The sequence below is a fragment of the Neurospora crassa genome, linkage group II (assembly GCF_000182925.2).
Source record: "Neurospora crassa OR74A linkage group II, whole genome shotgun sequence".
Lineage (NCBI taxonomy): Eukaryota > Fungi > Ascomycota > Sordariomycetes > Sordariales > Sordariaceae > Neurospora > Neurospora crassa.
In genome coordinates, this window is record NC_026502.1 from 1,020,248 (window position 1) to 1,043,090 (window position 22,843).

The 22,843-nt window shown below is 52.9% G+C and overlaps 9 protein-coding genes across 9 annotated transcripts; 5 read left to right on the forward strand and 4 right to left on the reverse strand.

Moving 5' to 3' along the window:
* Nucleotides 1–968: 968 nt before the first annotated feature.
* NCU03348 (aldehyde dehydrogenase) lies at nucleotides 969–2,811 on the forward strand. The gene is made up of 2 exons (XM_951364.2): nucleotides 969–2,338; nucleotides 2,413–2,811. Exons 1-2 carry the CDS (start codon nucleotides 1,183–1,185, stop codon nucleotides 2,694–2,696), a joined length of 1,440 nt encoding a protein of 479 aa, XP_956457.1. The 5' UTR covers nucleotides 969–1,182; the 3' UTR covers nucleotides 2,697–2,811.
* On the reverse strand, nucleotides 2,750–4,635 carry nic-4 (nicotinic acid-4). The gene is made up of 2 exons (XM_951363.2): nucleotides 4,273–4,635; nucleotides 2,750–4,199 (listed from the first exon to the last, which is right to left on the reverse strand). Exons 1-2 carry the CDS (start codon nucleotides 4,452–4,454, stop codon nucleotides 2,984–2,986), a joined length of 1,398 nt encoding a protein of 465 aa, XP_956456.2. The 5' UTR covers nucleotides 4,455–4,635; the 3' UTR covers nucleotides 2,750–2,983.
* Nucleotides 4,636–5,665: 1,030 nt separating this feature from the next.
* NCU03346 (hypothetical protein) lies at nucleotides 5,666–7,830 on the forward strand (the record flags this gene model as incomplete). The annotated part of the gene is made up of 5 exons (XM_011395226.1): nucleotides 5,666–6,607; nucleotides 6,670–6,962; nucleotides 7,021–7,048; nucleotides 7,107–7,367; nucleotides 7,432–7,830. 5 exons carry the CDS (start codon nucleotides 5,666–5,668, stop codon nucleotides 7,828–7,830), a joined length of 1,923 nt encoding a protein of 640 aa, XP_011393528.1.
* Nucleotides 7,831–8,336: 506 nt separating this feature from the next.
* NCU11245 (hypothetical protein) lies at nucleotides 8,337–10,252 on the forward strand. Its single transcript, XM_951362.3, has one exon. It carries the CDS (start codon nucleotides 8,695–8,697, stop codon nucleotides 9,814–9,816), a length of 1,122 nt encoding a protein of 373 aa, XP_956455.3. The 5' UTR covers nucleotides 8,337–8,694; the 3' UTR covers nucleotides 9,817–10,252.
* NCU03345 (hypothetical protein) lies at nucleotides 10,247–13,072 on the reverse strand. The gene is made up of 3 exons (XM_951361.2): nucleotides 12,648–13,072; nucleotides 11,733–12,557; nucleotides 10,247–11,677 (listed from the first exon to the last, which is right to left on the reverse strand). Exons 1-3 carry the CDS (start codon nucleotides 12,774–12,776, stop codon nucleotides 10,535–10,537), a joined length of 2,097 nt encoding a protein of 698 aa, XP_956454.1. The 5' UTR covers nucleotides 12,777–13,072; the 3' UTR covers nucleotides 10,247–10,534.
* Nucleotides 13,073–13,402: 330 nt separating this feature from the next.
* NCU03344 (hypothetical protein) lies at nucleotides 13,403–15,021 on the forward strand. The gene is made up of 2 exons (XM_951360.2): nucleotides 13,403–13,729; nucleotides 13,791–15,021. Exon 2 carries the CDS (start codon nucleotides 13,822–13,824, stop codon nucleotides 14,833–14,835), a length of 1,014 nt encoding a protein of 337 aa, XP_956453.1. The 5' UTR covers nucleotides 13,403–13,729; nucleotides 13,791–13,821; the 3' UTR covers nucleotides 14,836–15,021.
* NCU03343 (mitochondrial 37S ribosomal protein RSM25) lies at nucleotides 14,769–16,169 on the reverse strand. Its single transcript, XM_951359.3, has 2 exons — nucleotides 15,444–16,169; nucleotides 14,769–15,353 (listed from the first exon to the last, which is right to left on the reverse strand). The coding sequence occupies exons 1-2, from the start codon at nucleotides 15,827–15,829 to the stop codon at nucleotides 15,017–15,019; spliced, it is 723 nt and encodes a 240-aa protein (XP_956452.1). The 5' UTR covers nucleotides 15,830–16,169; the 3' UTR covers nucleotides 14,769–15,016.
* Nucleotides 16,170–16,485: 316 nt separating this feature from the next.
* Nucleotides 16,486–19,670, forward strand: NCU03342 (hypothetical protein). The gene has a single exon (XM_951358.2). The coding sequence runs from the start codon at nucleotides 16,782–16,784 to the stop codon at nucleotides 19,065–19,067; it is 2,286 nt and encodes a 761-aa protein (XP_956451.1). The 5' UTR covers nucleotides 16,486–16,781; the 3' UTR covers nucleotides 19,068–19,670.
* Nucleotides 19,464–22,398, reverse strand: NCU03341 (exocyst complex component Sec6). The gene has a single exon (XM_951357.2). The coding sequence runs from the start codon at nucleotides 21,972–21,974 to the stop codon at nucleotides 19,710–19,712; it is 2,265 nt and encodes a 754-aa protein (XP_956450.1). The 5' UTR covers nucleotides 21,975–22,398; the 3' UTR covers nucleotides 19,464–19,709.
* Nucleotides 22,399–22,843: the final 445 nt, after the last annotated feature.

Consider the following 22,843-nt stretch of genomic DNA (forward strand, 5'->3'; position numbering starts at 1 on the left):
TAGGACTAGGACTAGGACTAACTTTAGTACGGTAGCCTTCCCCTTCTTAACAATAGTCTTTTTAACGGCGGTTTTAATAGGAATAGCCTTCTTCTTAGGTAGAACAATCTTAAGAATAACTTCAATAAACTACTCAACTTTATAACTCTTCTTTTTAAGGCGGGATAAAACGCGTTATAGAATTATTAGGTTAGGATCTTCCTAATCTTAATCCTCATCGAAGTAAACTACTAGCGCGCCGCTTCAAATATAAGATCACTTTACGCCAGCGGATTTTAAATTAAGGATTATCTTAGGAGGTATTATCACAATAAATTTAATTAATTACTAGTATTATAATTACTTTACACGTTGAAATGGCTTCAAATTAATATAGAAATTATTGTAAAATAATGAATTTTGACGAAGTTGTACAATACAGAAGTGCGGTGTGTGTGTGTGTGTGCACGCACACACACCTCTTGCCAAGACTGCACAGGCGATTGAGTGTGGGAAAGGTAGGTAGCACTCTTGGCTTCCCCTCATTGCTGTCGCCATCCCTCTCCAAATTTCACTTTCACAACTTCAACAGGCCGACAGCAGGATGTTCTCGTCAGCTGCCGTTGCACATGATAAATATTTTATGCCATCCTGGCGCTTATACACCACGACCTGAGATGATCAACGGGTACTGGCCCCCCTTACATACACACCTCAAGCATACTCTTCCCTTGGCATCACTTGCGAATAGAGTCATGACCACCATCTGCCGTCGCTTTGACGCACCCCTCCTTCTCCGCATCGCGGCTATGCACTGACAAGGAACACTTCCTATAAAGACTGGCTGACTGGCATTCTCCTCATTGACAACCTCAATCGAGCTACATAATGTCTTCGTGGTTAAGTTCACCGGGTATATCTTGACCCGGTTGAGCAAAAAGGCCATGCAGTAGAAACCGGGGTCGTATACCCGCTCAATATCATGGCAGCGTGTTACTATGGAAGCGTGGTTGATCGTCGTTGCGAGGGAAACACTAATGTAGGCCAAGTTGATCTACACCTTGCGAATATGTAGAGGTAGTGGTAATAGCCCCCATATGATCTGTTAAATATACACTTGATACCCTCTAGACATCATCTCTGTTGATATTCTCACCACAAGCCTCACCACAAACGGCGTTCAGACCCAGACCTTCAAACAAAATGGAAGAACTTGAATTTCACAACATAATCAACGACACCCTCCGCTCATCCCCCACCACCCACACCGTCACCGACCCACGCACCGAATCCCCCCTCTGGCCGTGTCCCATTGCCTCTCCCGCCGACTTCGAAGATGCTGTCGCCTCTGCCCAAACCGCCTTCAAAACATGGATGCTCACCCCCCTCTCCGAGCGCCAAGCACTCCTCACAAAGCTCGCCACCAACCTCGAAGACCACCTCCCGCTTCTCTCCCAGATCCTCGCTCGCGAATCCGGCAAGTCCCTGCTCCTCTCGGAGCTCGACGTCCGCACTTCCATCGCCCAATGCCTTCACTACGCCCAACCCGCCAACGCTTTATCCGACCACATCCAATATGAGGATGAAACCGTCAAGATCATCGCCACGCACGTTCCCCTCGGCGTCGTAGCCGCCATCTGTCCCTGGAATTTTCCCCTGATCCTGTCCAACATCAAAGTCGTTTCGTCGCTGGTCACGGGGAACTGCGTCATCGTCAAACCCTCGCCCTTCACGCCCTACGCCGTCATGAAATGGATCGAGCTGGCTCGCGGCATCTTGCCACCTGGTGTCCTGCAAGTTCTCAACGGCGGTGCGGATCTAGGTCAGATGATGACGCTGCATCCGGGCATCGCAAAAGTAAGCTTCACGGGCACTATTGCCGTAGGTAAAGCAGTCATGGCGGCCTGCGCCAAGACGCTCAAAAAGGTCACGCTGGAGTTGGCAGGGAATAATGCTTGTATTGTTTGTGCGGATGCCGACTTGCCAAAAGCGGTGAAGAATGTGGCTAGTGGTGCGTTCTTTAATGCTGGGCAGGTGTGTGTGGCTACCAAGAGGGTGTATGTGCATGAGAGTGTGTATGAGGAGTTTGTGAGGCGGTTGGTGGAGGAGGTCAAGGGGACTTATACCGTGGTGGAGGATGCGAGTGTTCCTAGTGTGTTTGGGCCAGTGAGTAATAAGGTCCAATTTGAGACGGTCAAGAGGATCGTCGAGGATTGTAGAGGGAAGGGGTATGAGATCGTGGCCGGAGGCGAGGTGAGGGAGAGTGGGAATGCGGAGGGGAATAAAGGGTTCTGGTTGGAGCCGACGATTGTTAAGGGGCCGCCAGACGATTCGGTGTTGGTTAAGGAGGAACAGTTTGGTAAGTCTCATCTTTTTTCTTGTCGGGTTTGATGTGTAGTGGTTTAAACACTGACTAGTTATGCGCTCTTGCAGGACCCATCCTCCCTGTGATGAGCTGGTCCGACGAAGACGATGTTATCAGCCGCTCCAACTTAGCCAATGCTGGGCTTGGTGCTTCCGTTTACTCCTCTGACCTGGCTCAAGCGGAACGGATTGCTCGTCGTCTGGAAGCCGGGGGTGTCTGGATCAACAAATCTGAAAGGCCACACATGGGCGCCTACTTCTCCGGCTTCAAAGACAGTGGTTTTGGCGGTGAAATGGGCAAGCAAGGTCTTCTGTCTTACTCGTATACCCAGAGCATTCATTTTGCCAAGTAACGCTAGAAAATAAAGGTCAAATGAGGACTGATCATCGCTCATGATACCGAGGATGGGGTTTCAAAGAGTTTGGCTGTGCGCCAAATGCTATTAGACCGTTTCAACCAAGCTCTACCTGATGGACCCTTAAAATGTGTTTTGAGATGCAAAAGGAAGATAATACGCTCTCTGACTGTCTAAAATGCCTTCATATGGAAGGTCACCGTGTGGTAGCAAAGGTATTGTCTTTCCAAGATCCTCTGTTCAAATCATCGCAAGATCTATGATCGCCATCTCCATTCCCCCTTTTACTGCTTAATAAACTTCTTCAACCCCCTCAGCCTCTCCTTAGCATCCTCCAACACCTCATCAGGCTTGCACACCGCGAACCGCAACCAGTCCTCCACAATGTGCGCATTCACATCCGTATAAAACTCACTGGGTGGGATCGCCGCCACGCCCAGCTCCTGAATCAAGAACCACGCCAGCTTGAAATCCCTCGGGCGCTCCGCCACATGCGGCGGGAAGGGGTACCCCTCAGGAATCTCCACCTTGTTCAAGTTGGCCATGACAAAGTACCCGCCCTCGGGGATTGAGTACGGCAGGCCGAGCTCGTCCCAGATGGCGTTGAACCGGCTCATCTTGTTCTGCATATCCTCGATGCACTGCGTCCAGAACCCCTGTTGGTCGGCCTCCTCGAAGCCGATGGCGCAGGCTTCTTGAAGGGGCGAGACGGACGAGTAGCAGATGCGTGTGTGCGCGGCGGCCACGTACTGAATCAGCTCGGCGGGGCCCATGAGCCAGCCGACGCGCCAGCCGGTGGCGTAAAAGTTCTTGCCGGCGGAGCCGACGGTGAGGGTGATCTTCTCGACCTCGGGGGACAAGGTAGCCATGCGGGTAAAGGGGGTGTAAAAGAGGCGGTCGTAGACTTCATCCGAGAGAATGATGATCTGGTTCTTGACGCACAGTTCGGCGATGCGCTCGAGCTCGGCGCGCGAGAAGACCTTGCCAACGGGGTTGTGCGGGGTGTTGATGACGAGCATCTTGGTGCGCGGAGTGACGGCGCGCTCGAGCTCGTCAAAGTCAATGGTCCACTCGGACGCCGACAGCGTCTTGATGTGGCCCTCCTTGGGCGGGTGCATGGGCACATACACGATCTTGCCGCCGGGCATCTCGATGTTGCTGATATACTGGTCGAAGAAAGGCTCAAACACAATGACCTCGTCACCCGGCTCGATGAAGGCCATGAAGGCGCTGAGCATACCCTCGTTGGCGCCCGTAGTGATGGTGATCTCGGTCTCTGGATCCAGCTCACGCCCCCAGTGAGGCGCATAGGCCTTGGAGAGGGCCTTCCTTAGCCTAGGACGGCCGCGGGTTGGGGAGTACTGGTTGCATTCGACTCTGTCCAGAGCCTTCTTGGCCGCGTTCAGGATGAACTCGGGAGGGTTGTAGCCAAAGAAACCCTGGCCCATGTTGACGATGGGCTGTCTGGGCGAGGCGGCGGCGGCCTCGTTGACGATGGTCCTGAACCCCACATGTTAGCCAAGCCATTCCCTTCAAGTCAGTGTAAGTGAGGCTCCATCTCATGATCACTCACCAAACATCCTGGCGGTTGCCGGCCACGCGGGCGGCGGGCTTAAGTTTTGCGCTCATTAGGCGGTAGGAGTAGTGAAGATGATGACGCTGTGGCTGCACAAGGGGTTGAGGTGATTTCACGACAAAGCCAGTAGAAATCAATGACGAAGGCCGACGGAGGATTGGGAGCAGCAATCCGCTCATGAAGACAAAAACGACAGAGTCACAGGGACAAGGTAAGTTGGTTAACAGAAGAGGTAATACTGTAACTGTATTGGGATGCGTAAACCTTTTTATCTTTCACGGGTTATTGCACCATCACGCTTTTGATACACTATAGCGGTCGGTATGACTCCGTAATCGGGCCTCGCACCACGGAATCCCTTCTCCGCTCAAATGTCGCAATCCGGGGAAGTGGGGCTTATGCCGGCTCCTGCCGGGCGGCACAATATGTAGTGCACAAGTACATAAGCGTGTGTGTGTGGTTACTGTGATATTTGCATATACAGTTATGCATATACCCAGCATATCAACAACATCCATCTTGGTCACTGGCTCTTGTATCTTTCATTATCAGCTTGAATTGGGGAATCATCTCTCAAGGTGAAGGAAAGAAGGAATAGATTCAGAGCGGAAGATATCTGGACTGTGCCAAATAACAGACTAGTTGCGAGAGTAGGCCACTTCTTCAACTCGACATGACGGAACAGGTTGGTTGAGGATGATATTTTATACCGAGACGTCGAGATACATACCTCTATGTGACTTCTGAAACTCCAGTGTTGACCTTTTTGAGTGTTTGGCAGATCTTGAGTAAGTCATACAACTTCTGTAGGATTAGATGATAACCATCGACACTCGACGACCAACATGCTCTTCTTTTATACCCTTTGTCTGTCCATCTTATCATCAAGCCTGATCTCATTCAGCGAAAACGACATGGTAAACTGAAACGAAAACCATCATCAAATTGCTTCAATCATGTTCCTGCGTGAATGTGTCGTCCGCCTGTCGCTGATGTCTCCTAGGGCAACGAGATGACTTTTGCCTTCCATCCCATCTAGTCTGCCCAAGGACCTTTAGAACCATTCCACCTTTTGCCGGCCCGATCTCTGCACCAGCCACAGATTGTTCAGCTTGCTGTGTTTTTTTCCTGCTTGGATCAGAGTTGGCTGTGGTTAGGGCGCTTGCGAATTTGCAGCCAGATTGTTTCGCGAGGGCCTTGTTCTCATTTTTGTGTCCATTCCTTGCATTCGCGACGGACCTTGATCACCCCAGCAAACAACCAGACATTCGATCACGAAAGTTTGCGCCCCTCTTTATTCTTCAGTCATCCGTCTTGTTCCAGCACTTTTCCCCTTTCTCATTGATACAGCTTCTAGTCCTTCTTGCTCTTCTCCACCGTCGCCGCCAACATGGTGCGATCGCCAACTCCTAGCATACCGTTGCGTATGGTCGGTGGTCATCCCCTTCCCGCCAACGGAATGCGACCACCTCCGTCACCGAGCTATGAATCGGCTCCGTATAGCTTCAAGTTACGGGTCCCTCCCCGCCTTTGTCCTGCCAGACAGCTTGACTCGTCTCCAGCAACCAACACAGGCGGTGTTCAATCGGCGCGCTATCAACCTCACAGTCCTTTCCCTCATCCGTCAACCTCAGAAGTCCATCATACGATCTCGAGGGCGGATCGAGCCCCTTCCAGACCCCATAGAGACTATCATCCGAATCGCGAATTCGAAACAAACATCCCTGGCTTGGATTTGCGCGAGGTTCAGCACATCAAGACTCGTACCAAGGCACCTTCATCGGGTGTCCAGAACCACCACCACCAGAGTCAAAGGCACATACACTCGTACTCCCGATCCCATAGGCCTTGCGACAATATCGACCACAAGATTAAGGATCCGGTGCCCATGTATGGCGTAGCGCTTGTTGACGACAGAGGCGGTGTTGAATTCTTAGCCACCGACAGGATGGACGACTGGTTGGCGGGTGTCGAGAATGATGACTTCATAATCTATGAGGACCCTGTGGAACACGGACCAGACAAAAACGACACCGAATTGAGCGGTGCCGAACCCCAAACTGATGAATCCGGATTGGCGTCCACCGTCGTTCGTTATGCGATGATGGAGATAGAAGACGGCGGCGACTCAGACAAGGAGAACCAAAACGACGCCCCGAAGTATCGCCGCATTCGTAAACCCACCCCTATAAAGCCTACTATCCTGAAGGAGATCAAACTGAACCAGGTCAAGACTGAAATTGTCAAGGAGGACGATGCGAAGACCATTTGGCCGAAGGTGGACGACTCTATGCTTAGCGTTCTAAAGCGGAGGAGCATCAAGCGTCACGCTGTGCGTCCATACTTAGCCCAGCACTATAACGTAGATGAAGTGGCCGCTAACAGTTTGTCCAGGACTCCCAAGCCGACACGCTGGAGCCACCTGCTTCCAAGCGCAGCAAGCTTACCAACACTCTCAAGCGTGGCTTGTCCAAGATGAGCCTGAGGAGTATCAGAAGCAGCCGTGCTTCCAAGCGAGCAGGCACTCCATCTGTCGGCACTCGGGAGGCGTTGAGCCGACTGAGCTCCTGGTCGTGGGTGCCTGGCTCCGAAAAGTTGCGCTCCGTCTCAGGCTCTTCTGGACAGGAGAGAAAGATCAAGATTTGCCTGGTTGGTGATGCTAACGCAGGCAAGACGGCGTTGGCCAAGTGAGTACTCTCGTCATGTTACTGGGAATGGGGAAAGATGCTAACGCAAAGTGAATAGTCGTCTTGTTTCTGGAGAATTTGTCGAGGTAAGTAGGCACTTGCCATTGACACCTACCACAAAAGACCTGCTAACATCCAATCTAGGACAAGATATCAGATGTCACTTCTCAGCACTCGCCAATTACGGACCACCAAATCCCAACCGCTCCCTCCTCCCACGCTACGGATTATCACAGTTTCTCCATCATCGCTGATGACGGAAAGCTCGTCACTATCGAGCTCTGGGACTTCCCAGGTAACATTGCCAATGAGCGGACCACCCAGCTAGCATCCAACTTTTTCCAAGCTGCCATCATCTGCTACAGCGTCGAGGACGTCAAGAATATTCCGTCCATTTGCGATACGGTATGTTTGCACCATGGTTTTCGGGATGAAACCGCTTAGGTGACTAACCCAATGTCTTCTCCAGTGGAAACCCAAACTCGACCGCTCCCTCATCGATTGCCCTCGCTTTCTCCTTGGCCTCAAGAAAGATCTCCGCCCTGCCTTTCCGCCTCTCGGCCTCAGCTTTCTGCCTCGAAAGGAGCCTGTCATGGCCGACATGGGTCGCAGCGCAGCCTACCACTCCCGTGTTGCCGGCTATGGCGAGTGCTCGGCAAAGACGGGTGAGAACGTCGACGACGCATTCCGCGGCATTGTCAACTTTACCCTGAGCCACATGAGAAAGAAGGAGATAGGCATTGCCCATGGAAAGCGTCGCGACAAGGCTAAGGAGACGGTCAAGGATGCGGGCAAGGTCATGGTTGATGCGCTGTGTGGATTCCCGAATGGCCCGACTCCGGGCCGTGCGTGGAGCCGTCACTTGTAGACAGTCGCCGATGCCGATCTGCTGGATACGATTTCTTTCGTCCGGATATCAAGATGGAGTGGCTAATTGTCAGATGGATATCATCTTTGCTGTGAAGAATGGATTGCCTAGATAATGTAGGATGTTTACCTCTTGGCCGGTTGAGAGGAAAAAGGGTCTGGGTCGAGGTTTAGGAGGCAAGTATGCCAAACAAGGGAACAACCAGCGACACCTATTTTTGGGGTTCCTCTAAAAAAAGATCAACTGGAGGGCTTGTATGAGTATGTTATAAGTAGGGTGTTAATGTGGGAAGGAACATGATGTTGTATCTTAGACTAGTGGTGGTTGCAGTGTTAAAGAATCCTAGGCGCGTCGTTAGGTTCTCTAGTTCATGCAAAGCAGGTAGACCCGCTAGATGCATAAACGTCATGGAGATCTCCAAGTCAGAGTGGGGAAGGTTGGGGGAGCTTGGCCTGTTCTGGGCAGGTACCTACTTCCACTTCCCTTAAACACTCAAAGCTCACAAACCAAAAGTCCGTGAACCTTGATGGCTTCATAGATCTACATAGGCCACTGTATCACATAACTTGTAATAGTTAATACGCACGTCTTAGTTGCTATGCCTTTCACTCTCAATGGCATCACCTTGTCCTTGATCCTTTCTATTTAGACCACCGTGCCAAATCAAAGCCTAGGTGCTGTGTCTATTCTCAATTGTCACTTCATCTCTTGATTGTGTTCCAAATCATCGACCAGTTCTGACGGCCGCTTTCATCTTGCTCAGCACGAATCCGGAAATCCAGTATATACGGTCGGTTTTCTTTTCGCAAAAAAAAAAAAAAACCTCCATATCGGTGGTCTCACGGAGCTACTCGAAATCCGACCATGAGTGACGACTGGGAAAATAGCTCGCCCTCCAATCGAGCTTCCAGACCACCAGTCTCCCGGGTGAATACAGCCTCATCACCAAACAAACCATTTTCACCATCCCTCCACCTCACAGTCAGATTCAGCGCCTCCCTCCCTGACCTCCACCTCGACATACCCTCTCCCAACCGCACCACCATCGTCGCTCTCAAGCATCGCATCCGTGAGCGCCTCCTATCTTCCAGCAAAGACAGTAAAGATGAAACAACCGTTAAAGCGGCCCGGAGCCGCCTCCGCTTCATCCACGCCGGCAAGATCCTTCCCGACAGCGCCATCGTGAGCTCCGTCCTCCGACCGCCACCGCCGCCGCCCATGATCATGGACACCAAGGGCAAGGGGAAAGCCGTTGATCGTCAGCAGCAGCAGCAGCAGCAACGTGTGTATGTGAACTGCAGTATAGGCGACGAGCTCACAGACGAAGAATTGGCCACCGAGGCAGCAGCCGCGGCGTTTGTACCTGTCCCCGTTGGATCCGTCGATTCCAACCTTTCGGGTACTGGTTCCGGCGCCGGCGGCGGGAAAACCAGCCGCACCACCGGCCTTCAACCCTCCTCCTCTTCGTCGTCAACAGGAGAATCCAGATCCCGGATCAACGCCTCCGCCGGCCAAGCAACGACAACAACAACCACAACAGACCGCAACCACCCCCGTGGCTTCGACCGCTTCCTCTCCGCGGGCTTTACGCCCGCAGAAGTGAACCAGCTCCGTCTACAATTCACCTCCATCCAAGCCTCGCGCTTTACTCCCGACACCATGCCGTCCCCTGATACTTTGCGATCCATGGAGGACGCCTGGATAGACAACAACCACGGTGGCGTCGGCGGACCGGGCATGGTAGAAAGCGATGACGGCAGCGGGATGGTTCCGGAACCAATAGGTGCCGAAACGGATGGGTTCAATGGCATGGTGGACACGCTCGTCAAGGGCATGTTTATTGGGTTTGTGTTTCCCTTGGGGGCTATTGCTTGGCTGTTGCGGGAGGAGGGGATGCTGTCGAAGCGATGGCGGGTTTCTATTGCGTTTGGCGTGGTGTTTGGGTTTGGGATCGGGCTGTTGAGGGTGTTCTCGTCTGATCAGTAGGGAAGTGGTCAGGATCCGCTGGTGAGGTGGATTAGGGACGTCTTCATGAAGATGGCGCATTGGGTCGGAGCGTGGGACTTCTGCCGGTTCGTGGTTGCGTTCGGCATCATGTCCTGGTCTATCTACAGGTTTGCTGGGGGGGTTCAGGATGTGGTAGAGGAAGAATGATTGAGATCTAACCAGCCTTACAGAGTAAGTATAGTAGCTTTTTTGGTGGAGGGGTTGCTCGTTTTGGGAATACAACGACTCGAGGACGACGAAGGTTGACGAGAGACCAAGAGCGAAATACAGCGGTTTGCTTTGGGCGTATCCCGTACGAAGAGTGGCCAAGAACAAGTTTATGAGATATCCTTCAGGGTAGTCAAGTATATATATAACAGAAGGGCGAGCATTGTGTACCTGAAGAACGCGCAAACACCCCAATGTTAAACACCGATCCCCGTTCTAGAAGATATCCTCAAACACACGCGCCTCTTGAATCCATTATGTTGGTCTCTATCTGTAACGAGCCAGTACTTCCCACCTCATATACGACCATGACACCGCTGGTATCTATGCACATGTACAAAACGCCCATTGTTATGCAAAAGACTCCCATGTTCCTTAAAATGCAAAAGAACATCCATTGCCTAACAAGAAACCCAACTCCACAATGCAGGGCCAACCAGACAATGCTTAACAATTATTCATTTCGATAATCTCAACCCAAATCCCAGCTTCACTGGTCCTTTTTCGCCGGCGTCGACCTAAAAGTAAGCAACCCACCGCCTAACCAACCTCTACTCTTCTTCTCAGCCTCCTCCCTCTCCGCCTCGCGCTGCTCCTCCTCCTCCTCCTGACTCAGGCTAAAGCTGCGACCTAGCATTTCGGAGAGCGAGTTCCTGGGATCGTTCTGCGGCGGAGGCACAAAGAACTTGGGTGGCGCAAAAGCAACCCGTGCCGGGGTGGGATCGATTCCCGTATCCTCTCCAGCATCTCTCCTCATAGTCATGGTCATGTGGTCGTTGTTGATCCTCCCGAGAATCTGTTTCTGCGGAGTGTTGATGAGCGCAGTACTTCCGAAGGATGGTATCCCTGTGCCTGGCCGAGGTGCCGTGTGGCGGGGCGCGATGATGCGTGGTTGTTTTGTGAGGTAGTTATTTAACCTCTGAGCGGGCGCTGTTGGCGCTGGTGGTACACGATACCAGAAAGGTCCCTTGTTCTCATCGGTAGGAGCTTCGTTAAAGCCTTGGTTTTCTCGCTGACCGACGGTTTGGAAGGCGCGGTACTGTGACTGAGTAGGCGTCCAGTCCATTTCCTGCGTGTAAGCAGCCGTTGCTGACCTTGTGTTGGCAGCTGGACCAAGAGACGAGAAGGAAGGACCAGTGCCAGTGCTAGCACCAGTACCAAAGCGGCGTGGTGTTGGGGAGAATGGAGACCCTGGAGTGGTCGGAACATTAGACCTTCCTACCCGTGGCACGAAGAATGGTGAATGGTCTATTGATGGTGTTGGGGATGCTGGGCTAGATGGGCCATTGACTATCTCGTCCAGCAAGTCAACCATGACTTTGATTTCGTCTGGTTTTTCATCCGGTGTCGGGGCAGGAGCCGCGACCGGAGCCGGAGCTGGAGCTGGCGCTGGAGCTGGGGCCGGTGGCAGTGATGATGAGAATGAAGATCGCGCAGCAAGTAATTGGGACGATGGCTTCACTGCTCTTCCTGATCGTCTCGGACCCGTAGCTGCTGCTGCCGTATTCGCCGTTGTCGGCCTATACTTAGACGGTTGTGATACAGATCCGCCTTGTGGTGCAGATGGTTTAGAGGTGGTCCCGAATAGGGGCGCCATGTCAATACGGATAGCACGGGGAGCGAGGAGGTGAACCTGAAGCAAATGTTAGTCATGATTGGACTATCAAGGGGCCAGCAAGACGACTTACAAGAATTGCAAAGCCGGCCCAAAAAACATGCGCGGCTGCCGGCATATTCAGCTCTGCTTGCTCCGGGCCAGCTAAGATGGGTAACCTCCTGACCCAAAATCGCATAAAGACCAGAATGGCCTGATACATGTACCAGGCTCGAAACCCAGTTATGTGTTTTGTAAAGCCGCGGTGTAGCTGAGGATACCGTGGATTCCACCAGACGCTTAGAATCGCAGTAGTGAGATTCCAACCACTCAGCCGGTCGGTTGACGGCAGAAGGTTAAAAAACCAAAAGCATGTATCCACAGCTCTCAGAGCCCACGGGTTCGGCGTTTCACCCAACCGCGTCAGGATGGCCGCCTTGAACAACATGAGCATTATGGAGAGGTGCCAAAGGAGTTGAAGCACCAAGCTAGCAGTCCGTAACCACCTCCCCAAAGAGTCGAAGACGTTCAGCCAACTCCATCCTGTAACTTGCTGTCGCTGCTTGTTGCTTCTCTCAATCATTCGGAGTAAGACATCGGTTTTTGCCGTATAAGCTGCTTCGCCTAGTTTCTTCTGGACGCGCGGTTCGCATTCGGCGCACATTTGAGGATAGAGGCGCTCTTGCAAACGTCGGAACTTGTAGATGTTCCTACATCGCTCTTCGTATTCAGAATCATCGGGATCCGGGAGATACTGGGCCAGAACAGCTCGTAGCTTGTCCTGGTTGGCCAAACATTTGTTGCAAAAAACGCTGGCGCTCGAGGAACCGACGGTGGGCGAAGTTGCTCGCGTCGTGGCAAACTTGGCAGGACTTGCTTCGTACTCGGTGGCTACAGGAGGATCGGTGATGTCGCCGTTCTAGCGGAGCAAAGAGAAGGTGTCAGTAAATAGGTACAATATGCGCCAGCCAGGTCAACTGGATAGATTCAAGACAGCAGGGAGACCTACACCATCAAGGTAGTTTGTTGCGTCGCAGTTCCGGCATTCGAAGTTGCGGATAGAGCTGTTCCATGGGGTCGAGGTCTTGCGGCCACAATAGAAGCATGTTAGATATCGAGTCCTGTTCAGTCTGGGCATTGCTTCGAGTGGTTGCGCGTTCACGCGATGCCCATTGCAGAATGTGTTCGGTTTTCAGAAAGCGGCGCGCAATGTCTTCCCTTTCTCTGCGACACGGGGCAGAAAGCCTCCTTCAAATATGTCCCCAACCGCTGAAGCTAATCGCAGGTATTGGAGACCGAGAACTCAATTTGTCGTGGAATGGTTCCTCTGTTTATAGGTGATTGCTCAATTGGAGGTCGTCTAAGTGGTGAAAGGTGGTATCCATTCAAGACGGATGGAATGTGAAGATGGAACTGAAGCGACATGGGACTTTGGGGTTACTGAGTGAGGAGGAGCTCTCTCTCTTGAGGTTTCGTTGACAACAAGCATCCATGCGGTTCCCAACTTCCCGCTTTCTGCCAGGCGGTCGGTCAACTTTTTAGCGGCCTGGGCCGCCAAATGCGCCCAAATCGCAGTCACCAGTGGGGCCACCGTCGTCATTCCCTTCCGCTATTCGGCAGATCATCAGGGCCCAGGGGTGCGTGTCGGGTGTTCTCCAGGTCTCTCTTTCAGGGGTTTCAATTTGGCCCAAGCTTCCCGTCATTCATTGTCGTGCCCCGTAAAGCGACATGCACTGGCTCATTCCCGTCATGTAGCTACCTCTACAGAAACCACACCTCCATCGCCTTTTGCTCAGTGTCATTTTTTCCACATGCCTCTACGACTTAAAAGCCTTTGATCTTGATGTCATATATCACGCTTTAAATCTTGCCAGATCTAAAACACCCATTCACCTGGAGACACATGTGTCAAGTCGGCATGGGGCTTATATGAGCGAGTCTACATGTTCACCTCCAGACGGCACCAAACAAGCCTCTCCTTCTTACCCCAATTGGATGTGCCCCTTTTGTCATTGTTTATTAGCCCCTTTATTTTGGAAGGCGTGACTTCAGGAAACCTCCAAACAAAACACGTTATCAAGATTCGACGAGGTGACACCATCAAGTACCCAGACTCCATATTCAAAGAATGTGAAACTAATTATACCAATAGAATTTTGAAGAGACCTTTGGGGCTCTCTAGAATGGCCCCTACTACTTCAGCGTCCGTGCTGGCGGGCAAGGAAGAATCGCGCAATGATCAAGAGCTAAAGCCCGACACCAGAGCTGAGAGCTACTCTCAGTTACATGTTGAGACTGTGAGCGGCATCAACTTGACAGCAGCCACCTTTGTTGCGGGTGCAGCATCCTCCACCGCAGCCGGGCTTCTCCTCTCTGGTCTATCATGGCTATGGCTCATCTCCCTCGTCATCACCGTCGGGATAGTGCTTGGTACCTTTATTGTCTACCGGCACTTTGAAATGATACGCCGGCGTCAAAAGCCAGGTGGCAGCTGGCTCGTCCCCAGCAATACGCCCCAACCCAATGCCGCTGGCACACAAGTTCCCAACACCACCTCTCTTCCTGCTATTTACTTCACATATATACTTGGCTCTGGTGGACACACTGCTGAGATGATTGAGACCATCAAGCAGTCATTTCGCGGCCAGGCAAACATCCACCGGCGGTACATCATCTCCATCGGAGACACTTCCTCTCTCGGCAAGGCCCGCCTTCTGGAAGCGACTATCAAGGACGCCTATCCCGGAGAAGATGATCGAGCAGGCACCTCTGATATCTTCTTAATCCGCCGTGCGCGCAAGGTCCATCAACCGCTCTATACGGCACCCTTTACCTGCCTCATATCCGCCTTTCATGCCGCCAATGCCCTCACACGGATGCCCAACCCACGGTCAACAAAGGATCATGGAAAGGGATTCAGATACCCGCATGTGATTGTTACAAATGGGCCTGCCAACGGCTTTATTGTGTGTTTGGTGGCCCACTTGCTCAAGATATTCTACCTCGTACCCGAAAACAGGGCCAAGGTGGTGTACATCGAGACCTGGGCCAGGTCCAAGACGATGAGTCTGACGGGGAAGTTGTTTCTAAAAACGGGCATTGCCGATGTTGTCGGTGTGCAGCACGAGAGTCTGGCGAAAATATTCAAGGGCAGTCAGTATATCGGGCCGGTGTCTGCCGGGTTTCTTCGAAGATAGGCGACCAGGCTCCTGAATCACATGTACTTCTACAAAGTCTCTTGCCCTCTCTATATGTACAAAGAGACGTGATATTCTTACACTTGTGCACGAGTGGGCCGGCATCGTCTTTCCCCGACACGGATGGGTATCAGCCACGCTATACCACTCTGTCCCTCCCCTTTTACTCCAATTCGTTGCCTTAATTCTGCGCGAGCAGCTCGTCCTCCTCAGATTCCTCGAGCGCAGAGTTGTCGACGACATTGGTGTACATGGAAGCCCTGGCAGATTCCTGGCGGGCGATCTCGGTCGTAGCCCACTTCTTCCAACTCTCATACGTCTTGTTCTCGAGCTCCATGCCGACCGTCAGAAGGTCCTTGCCAAAGTAGCCACCAACCATGCGGGCCTCCTCGACGGCTATCCTGCGCTCCATCTGCTCCAACTGCCTCAACTTGTAGAACTCGTGGCGCGCCTTGTCGTAGGCTTCCTGCTTGGTCATGCCTTGATTCTCCATAAGCCAGAGCTGACGTTGAACGACACTATCGTTTGCGATTCGGGTTAGCATCCAATTTCCATGCCTGTCCGCCGGGCTTTTGCGCCATGTGCAATGCGCTCATCCAACAACGTACCTCTCGCCGGACAAGGGGATGCCGCGTTGCCTGAGGCCCTTGGACCAGTCAAGGAAACGGGCGTCCTTGCCATCCAACTCGATAATCATCCTAGGCCTGGCCAACTCCCAAGGGTGGTCGCGGTAGAAGTCGCGGCGCAACTCATCTTCGGGATAGACGATCTTGGTGGGCCTAAAGAGGTTGCGTGGCTTGCGCGCTCGCGGGTTCGGCGGAGAGTGCTGGATCGGATACGGTCTGGTGTTGATCTCAGCGGGAGGGATGGACTCGATGGCCTTGAGCCACAGTGGTGGGTTCCGTGGTGGCAGGCCAGAGACGATGTTGGTGGCAGCAGCCTCGCTGGCCCTCTGGTAGACCTTTGCGGCCTGGAAGATGCGCCCCTTGCCCATCTTGTCCGGTCGTCGCTGGCGGCGTTTGGGTGTTGTGGAGGGAATTACTGGTGATAATCGACGGCAGCGGTGGTGTTGGCTGAGATCAGAGGACCATTGGCGGATTCGGCGGTCCTTTCGTTCCTCAGGTACCCTCCCAAGGCAAAGGCAAGGCTACGAGGTTACGGGGTGTGTATACCTGTGTAAGGTAATAATAATACACTGCGCTGCGCTGCGTAGGCACAATGGATTCCCTCACCCGCCAAACCTATCGTTATCGCTATTTGCTTAGCTTTGTCCAAAGTGGAGCTGTGCCTTTTGGAGACAGGCACGATCCGACACGACCTTCAGTTGTTGCCGGTAACCCGCGCGACCTGCTGTCCTGCCTGCCGCGAGCGGGCGAGCAATTGGAAGGACGTGCCGGCAAAAAAAAAATAGTTCCCCGCCCCGCCATTAAGCGACCAAAGGGAAGGGAAGTACCTAGCTAGGTGCTTATCGATAACAGAAGTGGGGGTCTTGAGCCCGGCCGAGACTGGACCCTATTCCAGCTTCCCCTCTTTCGTAGAGGCAGGGGTGGGGTGTGCTCACGGCAAGGTACCTGGAGCTGTGCCTCGTCCATGTATTGTAGTGTACACCACTACACTACCCCAACTTTTTCTCAATCATCGCGTCGCTCACCCGACCCCAGTTTCCTGCCACATCCCTCCTCACTTCATGACTCGAGTTCTCCCCATTCTCCCCATACTTCCCCGCCCTCCACGAATCTGACGCCCTGACCACATCGACCTGAGTACGATCCAATTCGCCAGTAACCGCGATTGCATCGAGTGCCAATCGAGTGCGCAGCAGCCAGCAGCTTGTGATTGCGTCTTCTCTGAGCTCTTCTTCATCGAATTGCGGCCGACACTCGCGGGGAACAGGCAAGAAAAGGTTGGCTGAATGGGCAGGCCATCATGTTGGACGGCGGCAGCTCATGAAAGTCTCCAGCCGATTTGAAGGGTCGATATGCGGCACCATCTTCTTGCATCGTCCGTCGTGGAATTGGTCTGCCATTGCCGCCTCCGCAACCGCAATTGCTGCCACCAGTTCCGTGTCGCAAACCACAGCATCCATCCAGCTCGGTGACCAAGGCAGCGGACGAAGAAGACAGGTTGCGACAGCAGGCCTCGGCCCAGTACAACAACGACGGTGCTTCCACGGCAGCTGGAGCTCACAAAGTGGTGGCCTTGTCGATGGGGTCGCGAGGAGACCCATAGGCGGCTCCACCGGTTGCCCGCTACTGACCACCCCATCCCTGCGGGTAACTCCCACCAGTCTGTCCGGCACGAACAGCAGACGAGCACTCGACTCCAACTTCTTCCGCTATTCGGTCTCTGCTCCCCAAAAGCGGAGCCACACGGCGGCGGCGGCGGCGGCGGCAGCCCCGGTCCCTGACCCCGTTGCCGCAGCTGCCCCCGAACCCAGTGCCGATCAGAAGCCCGCCGACTCTGTCTTCTCGGCCCCATCCGCGCTACATGACGATCTATCGACCGAGTCCCACTCGGGCGCAAACCCACAATCACAAGAGCTGCCCGAATCCCACAGTGCGAAGCTCGGTCATCTCACCAAAGAAGAGCTGCTTGAACTGGTAGATCCCTATCATGATCTAGATGGAACGGTCGAAGACTACCTCAAGTTCATTCGCGATCCTTACATGCATAATTATGCGCCCGCTGATAGGCCCCGGTTCACCTTTGTACAAAATGAAGATGACTACGAGTATCCAGGCCCGGACGAAGTGGTTGGACTGGACGAATTTGGCCAACACACACTGAGCGATCTCAGGTTTGCTGTACTCGTGCGGCTGCGCACTCCACACAAGGTTGACCTTGACACGATCTACGACCTCTACCAGCAACTGCCGGAACCGCGCATGCCCTACATCAATGGTCGATTGCGACATCAGCTCCTAAAAGCATTAGGGCAGCCTCAGCGGAGAAACTCCAAGTCCATGCTGCGGTACTTCGCCGTCATAGCGGATGTGAGGAACTGCAGCATGCCCTTGACGGCAGGGGAGTGGAATTGCGCCATCTCTTTTGCAAGCCGATATGTTGGCACTGTCACCGAAACTCAGGCGCAGTCTGCCATGAGACTGTGGCGCGAGATGGAAGTCGACGCTGGCATCAAGGCGACCGAGGTAACCTTCAACATTTTGTTTGATGTGGCCTCGAAGGCTGGCAACTTCACTCTCGCTGAAATGATTTACCAAGAAATGGTCAGTCGTGGGCACTATTTCAACCGCTATCACCACGTAAGCTTGATCCATTTCTTTGGGCTCAAGAGGGAGACTGGTGGACTGCGCGCCGCGTTTCGGGAGATGGTTGAGGCCGGCGAGATGATTGACACGGTTGTCCTCAACGCCGTCATATCTGGACTGTTGCGATCGGGCGAGGAAGCAGCGGCCGAGCGTATTTATGCTCGCATGGTGGCTTCTATCGCGAAGTGGTCGGAGGTGTCATTCCCAACCCGGAGCTATGCCAGCGATCGCGCCATCACCCAGGCGCTGAAGATGATGGCCCGGGTTGCAAAGAAAGCTCCCGAGTTGCAACACAGCTTTCAAGAGATGGTACCAATGCATCCGAACCTTCGGACGTATAGCATTCTGGTCAAATATTACGGCGTTCGGTGCGGAGATCTCTCCCGCGTGGCCAAGTACATCGACGATATGAAGCTGTTTGATATCCCTGTTCACGGCTCCATCTTCAAGGTTTTGTTCAGAGCTTTTGACCGTCATGGAGGTTACGCAACTTCAGCATGGAGCGCGAGGCGGTTAGAATCAATCTATTCGGCCCTGCTAGAAGCCATAGATGCTGGACGCACACTTATTCATGACTCGGCCCCTCCACCAGTTGACGAGGCAGCGTTTACTGATGATCAAGCTCAAGAAACCCAATTTCATGAGCCAGTTCAGGTCCAGCAAGATCATATCCAGGAGGAACACCTTCCTGATATTTACGACGATGAAGCTGAACTCCCCTTCGAAGAGGAGGAGTACCAACAAAAGAAAGAATGGGGTGTCGACCGGCCAGGCATAGAGATCAAGACCTGGCTGGCCATTTGGGTCCTGCGCGCATTCATGCGATGCACAAACGGCGACAGAGTCGTCGAAGTCTACGACCAACTCAGGGCCCGCTGGGAGCTCAGTGACAAGGACGAGTTATTCATGGCGGACTTTTTGTCTTCGCTGCTCATCAACGGATCAAGAAGAGGGAAATGGTAATACAGTACAAACACATCACGACAGAATATTGAGACAGACACAGAGACAGACAAAGAGGTCTGGCAACGGGACACAGAACGTCACGGACACTACCATGAGCTAATGATGCTTAGGCACAGATTTTACATATTTACAGAGAGTTGTTGTTGCTTGTGTTCTTATTTCTTTTTTTTTTTAATCTCTTTTTATAATGGCGTCGGTGATGGTTGGACGTCAAATGTTTCTTGTATATTGCTTTCTTCTTTTTCTGTTTTCTTCGCTTACCATAGACGCGGACCAGTCGCGTAATATCTATGGGCATTTGCATGTTTGCGAACCAGAAGGGCACGCTTAACGAGCCGGAGTTTGGACTCTGAAGAATATTTATGTGGAACTCCGAAGAATATTTGTGTGGTTGCATGAATGATGGAAGTTAAAGGCAGCATTTCAAGTGAGGGACAACCACCCACCATTAGACTGGCCTTCGGTTCTCTTATTCACTCTTGAAAATGTCTTCGCTGTAGCTTACAAAAGCTGGTATCATTATATGCATAGAACTTCCAACTCCCTTCCCGACTTCCGTACCTACTACAGTCCAATCCCAAGTATCTCACATCATTAAACCTATCCATTTTCAACCCAGGATAACTATTGCGTGTCCCCTTATTTGACCTTGCTCATGATAGTTTCCGGCCCTCTGACAACGTCCATTTGGGCGGCCCTAGCCTTGACAGCATTCAACATACTTCTCTCAAAATCGTCTCTGGACCTTAACACTGCCTCGACCCAGCTGATCTGCAAATCCCAATACTGGCTCTTGAACTCTGCAAACGCGTCCGGCACCGCCTCTTTATCGACCGTCAACAACTGTAAGAACGGCTCCGACACGCGCCACGTCTCTTTGATGGCATCGCCCACATCGGGGTTCGGCAAGTTGTTGAAGAAGTCAAAGGCAGTCGACAGGTCGTCAAAGATCTTGTCTTGGAAGTTATCTTGCCTGCGGAACTTGGCGCCCTTGTTGCGTACCGATGACAGGTAGCGAATGAGCAGCTCCTCGGCAAAGATCTCGATGAAGATGTCGACGAGCGAGTGGTGCAGCACCATCTTGTAGTCGGACACGTACTCCTCGAAGGTGGCGATCATGCGCGCCATGGCGTTGGTCGTGTACCAGCGGGGGGTGAAGAAGTCGGGCATGACGGTGCGGAAGTCAACTGCGAACACCAGTTGGGCAAATTTGGTCATGCACCACGTGCTCAGGTCGACGTAGCCGTCGCGCAGAGCCGTGATCTCCGTCTCGGCCCGGTCCATGTACTGCGGCGACACGAGCGTGCTGAATTTGCGCCGGAAGTCGGAGAGGTACGCCATCCGGCCTTCGTCCTCGTTGTCATCGATGCAGGCGATTTGGTCGTTGGCTGTCGCCACGAGCCAGTCCTGCAGTGGCTGGAAGCCGTCCAGCTCTGGTTGGCCTTGTGGGGGTTGCACCTCGTACCGCGCGGCTTCGTCCTCGAGCATCTTCTGCCAGGACTGCTGGCGGGTGCGTAAGCGCTGGAACATGGTGTCGATGACACCTTCCACAACATCGGCACGCTTTGAGTTGCCCGCGGCATCGACCTGTTCGCGGAGCATGCGCCACAGATCGACCAGGTTCTTGGTGCGGAAGTATCCATACTCGTCCTGGTCGAGGTTGCCACCCTCGACGTTGCGGTCGACAAAGTCCTTGCACTCTTGCTTGTAGATACGGTCAATCCATTCGTCGAGGAACTTGATGATGAGGGCGCGGAAGTCGCGCACCAGTTCTGCCTCGCGGTTGTCGATCACATGTGGTGTTAGTTCGTCCTGCTTCATTCCCAACTTGGTCATCTTGCGATAGTAAGCCTCAGGCCAGCTGATAATGGCTAAAGTATGTGCCGAGCTGGTCTCCGGGTCGTCAATGAGCCCGATGAGATAGTCATGCATCAAGCCGTGGTAGATAGTAGCCCATGTCTTGAATATCTTCCACTTCTTGGGCATAAGCGGCGTCATGCCGATCTTGACGGCGTTCAAGTCGTTGAAGTACCATTTCAAGGACTTGTCGAGCATGTCCGGATCACCCAAGAACTTCTCCTTGCTCTCTTTGAACTGGTCCTCGGCAAAGGTCTTGATAGCCTTCAAAAACTTGTCCTTATAGCCCCTGACCGTCTTGGCGCCGTCGGTTATGCTCTGGAAGCGTGTGGCCATTTCCTTGTGATCCTTCAGCGCTTCTTGCAAGGCCAAAACCCTCTGATCGCTCTTTTCCTCAGCTTCTATTATCAGTGCGAAACGTACGACCAGACTGTTGTTGTCGGCAATAACCAGGTTGATCAAACTCATGGCGACGAGGGTGATATTCACATCAAACCACTCAATGTATTTATCCAGGCGGGAGAAGTAATCCTCTAATGTAGACTGCAGGCCTGGATCGTCACCCCTCTGTATTTGCTCGATGGCATCGTCTCGGATATTACGGAGCTGCGTCAACTCGTAATGAATAGCCAGTAGGTTGGGCATGTTTTCGGGGTCCTCGTCGTCCTCGTTTAACATCCTGTCGATAGCGTCCAGGCGCTCGCTGAAAGTCTCGAGGTTGCGGCGCATAGTCTCGACGGCGCCAAAGTTGCGGTGGGCTTGGGACACCAGGTTGATGGTAGCAAAGTCGGTGATCATGTCTTGCGACTCGGAACAAATCTTGTCGATTTTCATCATCTCCTCCTTGATTTGCTGCACCGTCCTTTGCCCGTCAGCCAGGCCGTTCATGCCGGCTTGTGTCGTCTCGAGCTGCTCCCGCAGGCCACTGCGTAGTTGGGAGTCAACAGCTGCCTTTTTCCGCATGAACTCGGCCTTCAGGGTGGTGATCTTGTCGAGATCATCGGGGTGCCGAAGCAGCTCGGCGAGGTTGACGGGCGGTAAGTCCATTTTCGTGTATGTGTGTTTGGGTGTGTGTGTGTATGTGTATGTGTATATGTATTATTCGCGTAGTGGTGGAAAGTCCGTTGTTGGATATGTTTTGTTTCCCCTTGACGTCGTCTTCGGTGATCCGTAAAGCGTGTTGCCTGGACGGCAAGTCTGCATGTTCGCTTCACCTCATACCATGTCGCGCAATGTGTTCAGCGTAGTTTCTGTCGCAAGGCGGGTCTAAGAAGATGCGGGTGATCCTCTCTAGGTGTTCCGTCGTGGTGTTTGGGTGGTAAAAGTAGTGTAGCGTTTGTTGGCGTTGTGTTTTGTTGCGGCTCCTGCTCCTGACAGGTGGAATGGAATGGCGGTTGACGTTGTGATCATTGGGGGGGAACCGGCGGCGTCGTGGGTACCCTAGAGGTAGCGGACCCTAGGCAAGTACCTGGCACTAACAGACAGGGGGCGAGCTCCGAAAGGGTACCTTCGCTCTGCTCTGGCGCAAAGTATCTGGAATGCATTTACACGGGATAACGGAAGCTGGCCGATTGGCTTGTGCGCATAGCTGCATATCTGCAACCTTAGTCGGTGTCCTGAGTGTGAAACATAGGTTGGCTGTGCCGAGGACTCTCCGATCAGGGGCTTTGTTTACTTTGGTCGTTGGTCTTTTCCTGATAGCTACACCGTAGCAACCGTCTTGTCCTCCGGCGCCCAAGTCGTCGCCTCCATCCGGTGCCAAGGTCGATGTCGATATGTCATGGGGCATGATCAGAGTCGGTGGAATTCCATCACTGCTGTCTATTATGCCTACGAGCAGCTGGCCGGGAAGCTGCTGGCAGCAATACCCTGAAAACGTGACCATGTAGCTACATCCTTGAGCTCGCATTGTCGTC

Bases quoted from the DNA above. Each gene is read 5' to 3' on its own strand.
- NCU11245 (XM_951362.3), top strand. From the start codon at position 8,695: ATGAGTGACGACTGGGAAAATAGCTCGCCCTCCAATCGAGCTTCCAGA.
- NCU03345 (XM_951361.2), bottom strand. From the start codon at position 12,776: ATGCCCAGACTGAACAGGACTCGATATCTAACATGCTTCTATTGTGGC. The intron at 12,558-12,647 runs GTAGGTCTCCCT...TTGCTCCGCTAG, and splicing joins CAACAAACTACCTTGATGGT to AACGGCGACATCACCGATCC. The intron at 11,678-11,732 runs GTAAGTCGTCTT...CATTTGCTTCAG, and splicing joins GGGCCGGCTTTGCAATTCTT to GTTCACCTCCTCGCTCCCCG.
- nic-4 (XM_951363.2), bottom strand. From the start codon at position 4,454: ATGAGCGGATTGCTGCTCCCAATCCTCCGTCGGCCTTCGTCATTGATT. The intron at 4,200-4,272 runs GTGAGTGATCAT...TGTGGGGTTCAG, and splicing joins GGCAACCGCCAGGATGTTTG to GACCATCGTCAACGAGGCCG.
- NCU03342 (XM_951358.2), top strand. From the start codon at position 16,782: ATGAAAGTCTCCAGCCGATTTGAAGGGTCGATATGCGGCACCATCTTC.
- NCU03341 (XM_951357.2), bottom strand. From the start codon at position 21,974: ATGGACTTACCGCCCGTCAACCTCGCCGAGCTGCTTCGGCACCCCGAT.
- NCU03344 (XM_951360.2), top strand. From the start codon at position 13,822: ATGGCCCCTACTACTTCAGCGTCCGTGCTGGCGGGCAAGGAAGAATCG.
- NCU03348 (XM_951364.2), top strand. From the start codon at position 1,183: ATGGAAGAACTTGAATTTCACAACATAATCAACGACACCCTCCGCTCA. The intron at 2,339-2,412 runs GTAAGTCTCATC...GCGCTCTTGCAG, and splicing joins GGTTAAGGAGGAACAGTTTG to GACCCATCCTCCCTGTGATG.
- NCU03343 (XM_951359.3), bottom strand. From the start codon at position 15,829: ATGGGCAAGGGGCGCATCTTCCAGGCCGCAAAGGTCTACCAGAGGGCC. The intron at 15,354-15,443 runs GTACGTTGTTGG...CGCAAACGATAG, and splicing joins ATCCCCTTGTCCGGCGAGAG to TGTCGTTCAACGTCAGCTCT.